Here is a 12,274-nt window from a genome sequence, read left to right as displayed (position 1 = left end):
ACAAAAGACACAATTGAAGCAAAGATGATTCGATTCGATTAGAATCGGCTCATGAACATTATAGCCACGGTTTGCATAAATGATTCCTTAATAATTAGTGTTTCATGTTCAGAGCACATCTTTAGATCTTAACCTCTTAAGTTCACAAACAATTTCGCGGACTTAAGTTAATCGGTTGAGTTTTCCAAACTCAGCAGAAATTCTCGGGTCGAGAACTTCCGCCAGTTCGCGGACAGAGTTCGCGGGCTTAGCATACAAACGAGTTTTGGAAATCCCAGTAGAAATTCTCGGTCGAGAACTTCCGTCAGTTCGCGTACTGAGTCTGCGGACTGGGTTCGCGGACTTGGCAAGCCAATTCCACAATCCTACCGATTTCTCTTGATCAACAAAGTTCGAAAACTTCGATTCAAGAAATACATGGTTATATAATCTAAACTCTAATTTCAATCATTGAAACATTCTCAAAGGGCGATATTCAGTCGTGAAGAACAACATACCTTTCTCGTCAGAGCAATTTCCAAAGTGATTGAAACTTTCATGACTTTCGTCACTAGGTGAAGATAAACCTGTTCAAGGCGAAATGCTTTACCAACACATGATTTTGAGTAAAATATAAGAAATGAATACTCAGCTCGAAATATCAAGTGTATATGATCTAGTCTATATAGCATACGACTTTTGTCTCATAAGAAGTAGGAGAAGAATAGATAGACTTTCCATTGATAGATAAGTTCAAGTCTTCACATACCTTTTTGTTGATGAAGTTCCACGGTTCCTTGGTGTAGATATTCGTCGTTGTCGTTGAATCACCATGAAGTCCTTGAGCTCAATTACACTTTTCTTATCCTAGTCCGAGACTTAGCTAATAGGATAGGAATCAAGACTTTATAGTTTTGATCACTAACATTGACAAACATGCTTGATATAGCAACGCATGCGAGGTTGACCAAGGTATGCTCTAACACATGGGTAGCCCGTACGAGATCAATCTTGACCCAAGAGACTTTGCAGAAAACTCTTTGCACATGGGGGGATCAAAAAGAATCCAAAAGAAAATGTCTCATAAGAGAAGCAATTTTAAAGTACAAGAGTAACACCAAGTTTAACCAAAACAAAAACTTGTGCAAGCATTTTTGCAAAGATACTCATGCTAAAGACGATAAGAAAATAGCTTGAAAAACCAAAAAAACCATTGCCAACAAGTATACCTGAGCATATCTCTCAACCAGGGTTTTTTTTGTGTGGGAGATTTCAACCTTGTGATTAAGTGGCACAAGTATGAGCTTTTAGCTCATCAAATGAATATTGTTCTTGGTTAAATCTTTTCCTTATGTACTTTGGAGGAAGGCTGTCATGATGTGAAAAATTATCATAAAACTTATTATCATCATAATAAGACACATAGTGAGGATTCTTACCTGATGAGTGTTGTCTAGATGGAGCAGTCAGCTTGTTGAAGATTTCCTTATATCCTTCAATAATCAATTTAAGGTTGTCATCCATCTTCTCATATCTTCATTCTTCACTTGATGGAAGTTTCACATCAGGGTTATCATTATCTCCATTTCTGACAGGAGGGAGAACATGAGTTCTTCTTGGACGATATTTGTCAACGGATCTATTCTGTTTTTGTGCATTTGAGGAACTCATTGAACTGACTTTACTGGTAGGAAACACAGGACGTGTACAAAAACCAATTGGTTTATACATCCGAATGTCAGTTACACCTTTAATAATCAAATCTAAGGTGCGTTGAAGTTGAATTAACGATTTATTTTTCAACTTGGGTTTCCTTGTTTGCACTCTATGCCCTTTTGATTCACAAAAGAGACACACTTTCTGATCACATAAGTGATTAAATATTGCAGACCTAACATTATCGTTTGGATATTTCTCTCTTCCAATTGATGTGTGAATCCCCTGCACACCAGTTTGAGTGGGAAGAGAATCTGAAATTACTTCTGAAACTGGAGCTCTTTCAGTTTGGATAGAAATAGATGGTATAACAGACTTTTCTGAACATCCTTGAATGGAGAGATTACTCAAGAGATGTTCAATTTCTAAAGCATCCTTTTCAAGTTTTGCCTCAAGTAAGATACGAGTTCATCAAACTTCAGGTTTTTCCATATAAGAAGCCTTTTCATGGGAGCCACAGTCTTTTACTACACCAAGAAGGACGTTGACATGTTTTTTTAACTGTTAGAATCTATCAGCTTGAATTATAACAATATTTAGAATTAGTTTACTCTCTCTAGCTATTTCCTCTTGAGCAACAGAGTCAGATTCATCAGGATAACACATGTCAGTATTGATCTGTTTCATTTGAACACTAGGTTCGTCTATAACCGAGACTGACGGATCTGTTTCATTTGAACACTAGGTTACCATTATGCCTAAGGATATTCAACTTGCTCGTAGGATCAGGGATGAACGTGCTTGAAAAAAAGGACCTTTTATCCATTTCTGTGTAAATGCCTTGAAGGTTTTCAGGATTTTAGGATCTCTGTGTTGTAATTTTGGTATTTTTAGCTGTGTGTTCTAATGTGATACATCTAATGAAATTGACAGTTTTTATCCCTAATTCTTTCCTGATAAAAATGTTTAACTGTGTATGTTCTAACTTGAAACCCCAATTCCGATGGAATAAAAACCCTAATTTCGATTGAATTTTATCTCTTTTTCAAACAATCTTCTGCTCTTTCCTAATGATGGTATCTACACCAATACCTGTCCCCGTTCGTGCTGGATTTAAAATTGGTGTCAGACCCAAACTTTGGAAAACCATGTTAACCTCAGAAACTGGATTAAAATTTGGTGCAGAGCCAAACTTTGGAAAACTTGATGTGCAGTTGTGTTTGATAAGCTGCAGGTGCAGGTTACAACTTACAATAGGTGCTGGTTGATGAAGTTCATGAATCTTCTTCAATGTGCTGATCTTTTAATAACCAACTGTACAAAAAAGACTAAAAGCTTTCAAGCTTCAGAGAGAAGGTGCCGGCAGGTATCAGATGTCTAGCAAGTAATAGGCAAACATCCTTCGATTACACAGACGCAACTGGTATGAACTAATCTCAGTAAGGGTTCATTCTCAATCAATACACTCACTTTACAAATTACACTGTCTAGGTGTACATTAATCAGAACCCTCTGCCCGTCTCCGGGATAAAAAGAAAAGAGAAAAAAGAACTCCAATATCGTTGGCGTCAAAGCAGTTCATGGCAACTAAACTTGATTACAAAGCCCAATTGGAGCACATGAATTAAAATGAGAGCTACTGAATTTAAGCATTAGAATCACTTCTCTTTACAAATAGACGAAGAGAAAGAGAGCGAGACGGAGAGAAAGAAAGAAAGAAAGAGGGAAAATACACATCAAAACTAATCAGTAATCACCTCAAATGAGTCACCAGCTAGGAAGAAAAACTTCTCCAGCAATGACCTCCAGGTGCGCATGAGAGATATTTCGAACATAATGAGGGGGCGGATCAAGAGATAAATCACCTCAGTTGCGGATGACAAGAATCAGAGGGTACTACTTGGTCGCTTCGCACTTCAAGAAAATGCCACACTTCTACATACACCAACTTGCAGGGGTGCGAAACAAAATATGTCACAGAGCTTACTAATCTAAGATTTAGATGCGCAGTTGACCACTAACATGATCTTGGCCCGAACTGGCTTCCCTGTGCTTTAGACCAAGATTTGCAAATTGCAACTCTAGGTCTCTACTATTGGTACGTCGAAGAGTAGAAGAGGGTGGAGTTGGCATCTGTTGTTGCTGATACAATGCTCGAAGCCTCGCAATCTCTCTCTCTAACACCTCCTGCTCCACTATACATACCACCACCAAATATTTAGTCTCACTTGAAAATAAAAAACAGAGATATATAGAGTCTTCTATGATCCCCGCTCATAAAATTATGTAACGAATTCCTATAATTCCAAGTGCCCCAGCTATTGCGTGTGGCCAAGAAACTCTTGAACTTTAAGGAAGATGATCTCCATCAAGGATTTTCCCCAGTGTTTTACCAATGGATTCAATTCCTCAACAGTTCAATTTGGTTAAACGGCACTAGGTGGGTAAAACAGCGAGTTGTAGGGTATCAGGACCATTAAGATTGATTTACATAGAATTTATAAAACATGGTATAGAGGTAACCGGACCCTTAGCTAAAAAAGATTCTACAATCATAAATATCAGAATAAAATTTCAATATGCATGGTTATTGAAATCCGATTTAAAATGAAAGTTGTAAAGACCAGACATTGTATTATTCTGTAAGCATGGAGATCCTAATTTGAAATTTTTTTGCATCAGTATTTTAGGCTAAACTATTCAGTCATACAAAGATCGACAAGCCATTAAATATATATGTACTAAGTTCAACTTATTCCAACTAACTTAAATAATGTGATTCTATATTAATCTATTTCCATAATATTCTAATTTAATTCATATCGCACAACTACACAAGTGTGCCAGAGTATTGGTAACTATCCGTCGCTAACATGTATAAATTTCTACGCAACAGCAGCTGTCTTTTATTTTTAAGATAACGGACGGAGTAGCCAAAAAAAAGAAGGAAATAAGCCTAAGTAAAGAAACTGATGGAAAGAGCACATGGCATGATAAGACTTCATTAGATCTATTCTCTTTCAAATCAAAACTCCAACCAGTTACATTTTGGTTACTTACAATACTTAATGAGTTGCTCCTGGGCTAAAGTGTCCAACCGTTGCTTCAAGGCTTTGTTCTCCATTGTCAATATAAGGTGCTGCTGGTCCAAAAATTTAATCTCCGATGAAACTTCTGATCCTTCTGCCTGCAAAACAACATTTGAATTAAAGATAACACGAAGGATATGAAAATCATTTCTTCGTCTGAACACAATCTCCAGCTTCAGTGTGGACTTGCCTGTAAAGCTTGAACATTTCTTTCCAGCTCGGCAATGTATTGAAGTTTTCGTACCCGTGAACGCTGTGCAAATTGCCTGCATTTCAAAAGAGAATAAATTACAGATACAGTTAATTGTATGCTAAAAGAAGAACGTTTCAAAGCTTCAGCGAAAAATATCACAGAGCACTTAATAATTCCAGATTTAACTTTAATCTTTTACCACCAAATTTTACATTTCTTTTATGCTACAAACTGTCCCTCTAACCTCTGCAACTAAAATATCGATTCATAAGCTGAAGTTTATAAATTAGAAGATTCTAGTGGAAACAAACCATATAATTGTACCCAAATAGCCATTTAGTAAAATCACAAAACCTAATAAAGAATATTGTTCTGGAGTAAAATGCTTATGGTGGCCTATAACTAGTAAGTTATAGCTTAGATACCTCAAAACCCCACAGTTTACAGAAACTGATAGTTAGATATAACAATATACAATCATATAGAGTAAAATCAGCATGACTGATTGAGATCATTGAGTTGCTGATTACGAAGTAGAATACCAAATATACTTAACTAATGAAGATATTCAGGGGAAAAAAAAATCACAAGGGAAAGGGTTCAGCATAGCATACTGTTTAGCACGTTTTGGATCCGAGTCTGATGCAGATGGCTTAGCATAAGTGGAGTCTCTAATTTCAGAAGAACCATCAACATTAACTGAATTAGACTGATCCTGATCTAGCTTATCAAAAGAAGCAGGTGGAATCCCATCTATTTCTTGTGAAAAACCTATTGATCCTGAGCTTTGAAGTCTGAAATTATCCCTTGCAAGTGGAACACCTTTGGGGTAGGTCAGAGTATTCGGAGGCGACTCCCAAGCTCTATTTGTCTTTCTTCCAAAAGAATTTGGGCCCTGATAGAAAGAATTATTCTGTGCATCTTTATACTGATCAAATCCTTGAGATCCCCATGAAGATAATGTGGAACTATTTCTCGACTTATATTCATCCTGAATAAATCTATCTAAGCTTGAAGCAGCAGCAGCAGCATCAAAATATGCAAAAGAATCACTTGATGCGCGCCTGTGACCTCCTCTTCTCACAGGTGTAGCAGGCTCATCAAGAAGTTCATCAAGCCAGGAAGGTTGTTCCTCTACAAGGAAGCTCTCAGAGGTAGTACGCTGGTGACTCCTATATCCATCTTTCGGTTTTGGAAGTCCTTTAGATCCTATTGCAGGAGTAGATCCATAATCAACATACGCTGGGGAAATGCTTGGGAATGGACTTTTAGGAGGACGAAGTGACTGTTTCGAGGCATAAGGCAAACTTCTGAAGCTCGGTGATGCTTTTGGGTTCTCCATAGCATATATATAACCCTGCACGTCCAAAACAGAGAGACAGAACAAAAAGAATCACTAACCCGTAACAAATATTACCAACAAGCGCACACCATTCTTTGGGCTTCTAATATAATTCCACTAATCCTACTTTTAAAAGATAATCAGGTTGACCAAAAAACACAAAAGTAAAGGATAAACTGAAAAGGCAAGTGACCAGTAGTATGAGAAAAATAATACAGCTTTGGTTTAAGACTTGGAACAAGCTGCTAGCTAACTGCTAGCTTATATTGAATTTCAACCTCATACACGGGCTTGTATCAGGTCAGCTTCAAGTCAACTTCGTGGCACTAGCTTTTGGAATGCACCACTCGAGTATCATAACTTATAGCTCATTTCATTAAAACCAACCCGCTTAATGACATTATGTAATTACCCATCTTGGTTTTCCGTAGAAGGAGCATAAGGCGAACATGTTAGACAAATTTCTAGGTAGTGGACCAAGAATAGAGCTCTAATAAAAGAAAGTTCTTCCGACTGGATGATCCTAATTGTCGAATAAATTTCTTCCAATCAAATAAAAAAAACCAGCACTTTAAACTGCATATCTAAAACTTGTAAGCCTTCAATGAAACAACAAATCAAGCAAACATGCTGCATGTACTCGGAGAGATGAACATAAAACAGGGCTTTTAGTCCCTAAAATCTCGGCATGTTGGAAGCATACTTCCCTACAATGTGTTGGGGATACCTGCAACATACTCACTAAAAAGTTTTGTTTCCTGCTGACCGTTGAGGTGACCTTTACCAATTTCTACATATCTAATCAGAATAAAAACAAAATTGTATCTATGTAGGATGCAATGCTTTCTCAACACACAGGGTCAATAATAACACCTTCTTCACTTACAAAAACCATCATGTATACGCACGCACTACCCGACGAATGGATACCCAGTTTAAAATCAACTAGCTGGTTAGTATTTAACATACAAAAACAAAAAACAGTTCCTCTTCCTAAGAATTAACTAATTCTTGGTCAATGATAATAAGCCCGGTGCCAAACAACCAAGATAAATTATGATTAAGATCGTAAAGACATGAACCGTATTACAAAGTGAACATTGATAAGCAATGTACTGGACATTCAGATACTTGAACAGAAGTTCATCTCTTCAGCTAAAGTTCACATAAACAATATTCCCGTACTACGAAACAAGCTAATGCCAAACTTTGATCTACTAATACATCTAACAGCCCCCGAACAAAATTTTCAATAGAACAGTACTTATTCCTACTGGATTTCACCAATTCCATCAGATTCCCCTCAATATCAACCTCTAATTCCCCTTAATAACTCAATTATCACTATTAATTCAGAAGCTTAATTTAAACAAAAAATATTTAAAGAACTCATTTTCAAGAAAAGATTAAAACTTTGAAGAATCAACAACTTGATTAACAAACTTGAATACCAAATTCTCGAACCCCATAAATACAAAAACAAAATTCAAGAATTACCCAACCGCAAAAAAGGCCCAAATTTCAAAAATTATAAACAGAAAACAGAGAATTTAATACAAATTACTGTTAGATTGAACAAAATGTAAGTACCCCTTTGATTATGATGATACTGTAAATGCTTTTTTTCTCCTGCTTCTTGTTTGGTCTTGGTCTTGTCTCAAAAGAGTAGTATAGTAAACCCTAAGAGAGAGAAGAGGAGTTGGTGGGGGAGAGTAGACAGAGACAGCGAGGTATTGTAGAGAGAATGGGGTTGGAAAGGTTAAACCAATTGAAAACGACAAAACATTCTGTAAATTATCACGAGATATTCGAATGTTATACGAGAATTTGATGATTGGATGACGAGATGTAGAGAGATAGAAGAAAGTATCTATTTTCCAACGTGGATGAATGTGTGCCATGTCATATGGTGTTTTTTACTGTGAGTTTCTCGAGGAAGACAGCTCATTCACTGATGTACTTTTGCCAACTGGCTTCTTACAGCTGGTAATTTGTGAGTTCTACCAAACTCGAGGAATATATACAAGCTGGCGTACACACGTGTATTTTTATTGGTTAGTGTAGGTGAGGAAAAGAAATTAGTTATACCGATTTAACGAACCGGGAGCTATTCTCATTTGGAGTCTAATATGTGCACTCCCTCGGGGATTCTGGGAACATCAGACTTTTGGATCGGGAGGGATAATGGTCACTGAATCAGTGCCAAATTTGGAATTACAACTGCAGATTCTGTTATCACTGAGACAATCTTGATGGCCGTAAATATGGTATAAATTCAAGAGGATCCACCTCTAAGTTATACAAAAATAATTAGAGAGTAATTCATCCATAAAGTAGAACACTACTATAACTTATATAGAAATGGAAAAGTAATGAATGAATCTAAATTTCTCTCTTGAGGGGGTATTTATAGCTTCCCAAAATTTCCTTGGGTTGCTCGACATTGTACATGTGTACGATGTTGACTTTCCAAATATTCATGTATGTTGCTCTGTGTACATCGTTCCTGTTGACGATACATTTCTTTTAGCACCTACCTAACGGATTCTAGGCAGCCTTGCCTGGGACCCACCGTTGTTGACGTGTGTCGTTGTCTGGTAGGCACCATCTCCAATTCTTAGTCGCACTTAATGGTTGTATCTTTCCCTACATTTGTACCATACACTCTTCCTTCATGTCCCTTCTCTTTCCTCATCTTATCAATCTCCCAGACGCACCCATCAATCTTTCTCAAGCAGGGACACTGATCAGCTCTTTGGTGTAGGCACCCCTCTGCCTTACCGCTCGTCCCTAGGCCACTGTATCAAGTTTAACATCTATGTCATGGACCTGTCTCATCCATCTCGTCAAGGACCCGACGCCATGACCTGCTCCTGGGTGCAGGCATCTCCTTTTGATCCGCTACTCATCCTTAGCCGCTCCTTTATCAAATTCAATGTTTATGTCATGGACTTTATCCCTCACCTTGTCGAGGACCTCATCACTCATCTTGTCATGGAACTCTCATCTTGTCATGGACCTCATCACTCATCTCTTCATGGACCTCTCATCTTGTCATGGACCTCATCACTCATCTCGTCATGGACCTCTCATTTTCGTCGTGGACCTCATCACTCATCTCGTCATGGAACTCTCATCTTGTCATGGACCTCATCACTCATATCGTCATGGACCTCTCATCTTGTCATGGACCTCATCACTCATCTCGCCAAGGCTATCCAGCAGTCACACTACCAAGTCCTTACTAAATTTTATCACCCATTTAAGTTTCCCATGTTCAAACAGTTCCTTGTCGTTGATAAGGTTATAGTCCCCAATATGCAGACACACTCATCATCACCTGAACCTAACGTCCTGATCAGCTATTCCTCGACCATCTTTGATAGGTGTATTTACCAGTACCTACTCCAAGCGCATTCTTCAGCTGCTTTTGGCGTATGCTCGATCATCTCTTATTCCATCCTTTTCCGAGCTTGTGATATCTACATTAAGTTCCATGACTATCTGGTTAAACGCCAAGTTACCCTGTTGCTCGTCTCTAGATGCTCCTTCATCAAATTCAATGTCCTTATCACTCACCTTGTCATGGACCTGGTGCACTAACCTCGTCAAGGACCTGATGCACTGACCAACTCCTTCGTGCATGTTCTTCTTCTAGACGTCAAAGCTATTCGGCAGTCATACTACCAGATCCTTAATAAATTTTATCGCCCCTTAGAGTTTCACATGTCCAAACAGTCCCCTGTCATTGATACGGGTGTAGTATCTGATATGCAGGCGCACTCACCATCACATGAACCTAGCGCACTGGCCAGATATTCCGCGACCATCTTTGATAGGCGCACTCACAAGTACCTGCTCCTGGTATTCTTCAGCTGATTTTGGCATATGCTCGACCATTTTCTATTCCATCCTTTTCCTAAGCTTGGATATCTATATTAAGTCCATTGACTATCTGGTGGTGGACGCCAGGTTACCCTATTGCTCGTCTCTAGATGCTCCTTCATCAAATTTGAAAAAGTGAGGGTCTAACAACACCACCCAATATTTCGCTTAGCAATCTGTATGGACTAACTCCGAAATACTTTGCTAGAGAATCAACTAGACAGTCAGAATCAATCTAGATAAAAAGTATCTCAAGGAGTTATTATCTCAATCTCTCGATTTGATCTTTACTCAAGCAAATAGAAATTTGCGGCTCTTTATCAAAGAGAGATAACTTGGACGGTACCAAAGACCAATGTCCAAGGATCAATCAACTACAATCAACAACCAAAGGTTGGATTAGAGAAGTTGATGATCTTAACGCACAACCTGTATTATTTCAATTATATAAAATATAATGCAGAAGACATAACACAGACACCAGAAATTTTGTTAACGAGGAAACCGCAAATGCAGAAAAACCCCGGGACCTAGTCCAGATTGAATACACACTGTATTAAGACGCTACAGACACTAGACTACTACAAGCTAACTTCAGACTGAACTATAGTTGAACCCCAATCAGTCTCCCACCGATCCAAGGTACAGTTGTACTCCTACGTCTTTGATCCCAGCAGGATACTACGCACTTGATGCACTTAGATGATTTCACCCACAACCAAGAGTTGTTGTAACCCAAAATCACAGACTTGATGATAAACAGATCTGTCTCACACAAAAAAGTCTATCGAAGGATAAATCTGTCTCCCACAGATAAACCCTAGGTTTTATTCTGTCTTAAGATATAAAATCAAGGTGAACATGAACCAATTGATAATCCGGTCTTATATTCCCGAAGAACAACCTAGATTAATCAATCACCTCTCTACAATCCTTCCTGACTACACATGCGGTTTGTCGAGGAATCACAAACAGTGAGACAAAGATGTTTGTGACTTCTTTATCTTGCTTATCGGAGAACTCTCACGATCTCAAGCCAATCAATCGATTGTACTCGTACGATAGAAGATGCAAGATAAGATCACACAACTACGATAAAGTAGTATCGGTCTGGCTTCACAATCCCAATGAATTCTTTAAGTCGTTAACCTGGTTTTAGAGAAGAAAACCAAAGGTTAAAGGAGAATCGACTCTAGCGAGCGCACTAGTATCACACAGACGTGTGGGGATTAGTTTTGCCCAATGCTAGATATCTCATTTATATAGCCTTCAAATCAGGGTTTTGCCTTAGTTACAAAGCAATCCTTATTCACCGTTAGATGAAAACCTGAGATTCAAGCTAATATTTCTCAACCGTTATATCGAAAACTTAGCTTGTCACACACACTTGGGTATACGTTTAATGGGTTCGTGAAAACCATGCCCAAACGTGTACTTGTATGCTGGTTCAAAACTTGTAACTACACAAGACACAATTGAAACAAAGATGATTCGATTCGATTGAATCGGCTCGTGAACATTATAGCCACGGTTTGCATAAAGCATTCCTTAGTAATTTAATGTTTCATGTTCAGAGCACATCTTTAAATCATAACCTCTTAAGTTCACAAACAAGTTCGCAGACTTAAGTTAATCGGTTGAGTTTTCCAAACTCAACAGAAATTCTCGGAAAGAGAACTTCCTCCAGTTCGCGGACTGGGTTCGCGGACTAAGCACACAAACGAGTTTTGGAAAATCCAGCAGAAATTCTCGGTCGAGAACTTCCGACAGTTCGCGGACTGAGTCTGCGGACTGGGTTCGCGGACTTGACAAGCCAATTCCACAATACTCCCGATTTCTCTTGATCAACAAAGTTCGAAAACTTCGGTTCAAGGAATAGATGGTTATGTAATATAAACTCTCATTTCAATCATTGAGACATTCTCAGAGGATGCTATGTAGCCATTATTCACATACCGATTCACGTCAGAGCAATTCTCAAAGTGACTGAAATTTTTCATGACTTTCATCACTAGGTGAAGATAAACTTGATCAAAGCGAAACGCTTTACCAACACACGATCTCGAGATAAAAGATAAGCAATGAATGCTCATCTCGAAATGTCAAGTGCGTATGATCTAGTTTATATAG

At 38.3% G+C, this 12,274-nt stretch overlaps 1 protein-coding gene across 1 annotated transcript; it reads right to left on the bottom strand.

Annotated features, from left to right (window-relative positions):
- Positions 1-3,056: 3,056 nt before the first annotated feature.
- On the bottom strand, positions 3,057-7,990 carry LOC113356057 (uncharacterized protein At4g06598-like). The gene is made up of 5 exons (XM_026599070.1): positions 7,850-7,990; positions 5,532-6,274; positions 4,915-4,990; positions 4,696-4,822; positions 3,057-3,830 (listed from the first exon to the last, which is right to left on the bottom strand). Exons 2-5 carry the CDS (start codon positions 6,257-6,259, stop codon positions 3,634-3,636), a joined length of 1,128 nt encoding a protein of 375 aa, XP_026454855.1. The 5' UTR covers positions 6,260-6,274; positions 7,850-7,990; the 3' UTR covers positions 3,057-3,633.
- Between the last annotated feature and the right edge of the window lie 4,284 nt (positions 7,991-12,274).

This window comes from Papaver somniferum, chromosome 3 (assembly GCF_003573695.1).
Source record: "Papaver somniferum cultivar HN1 chromosome 3, ASM357369v1, whole genome shotgun sequence".
NCBI lineage: Eukaryota > Viridiplantae > Streptophyta > Magnoliopsida > Ranunculales > Papaveraceae > Papaver > Papaver somniferum.
The sequence above is the reverse complement of the archived record's forward strand: the minus strand, read 5'-3'. Positions and strand labels throughout refer to the sequence as shown.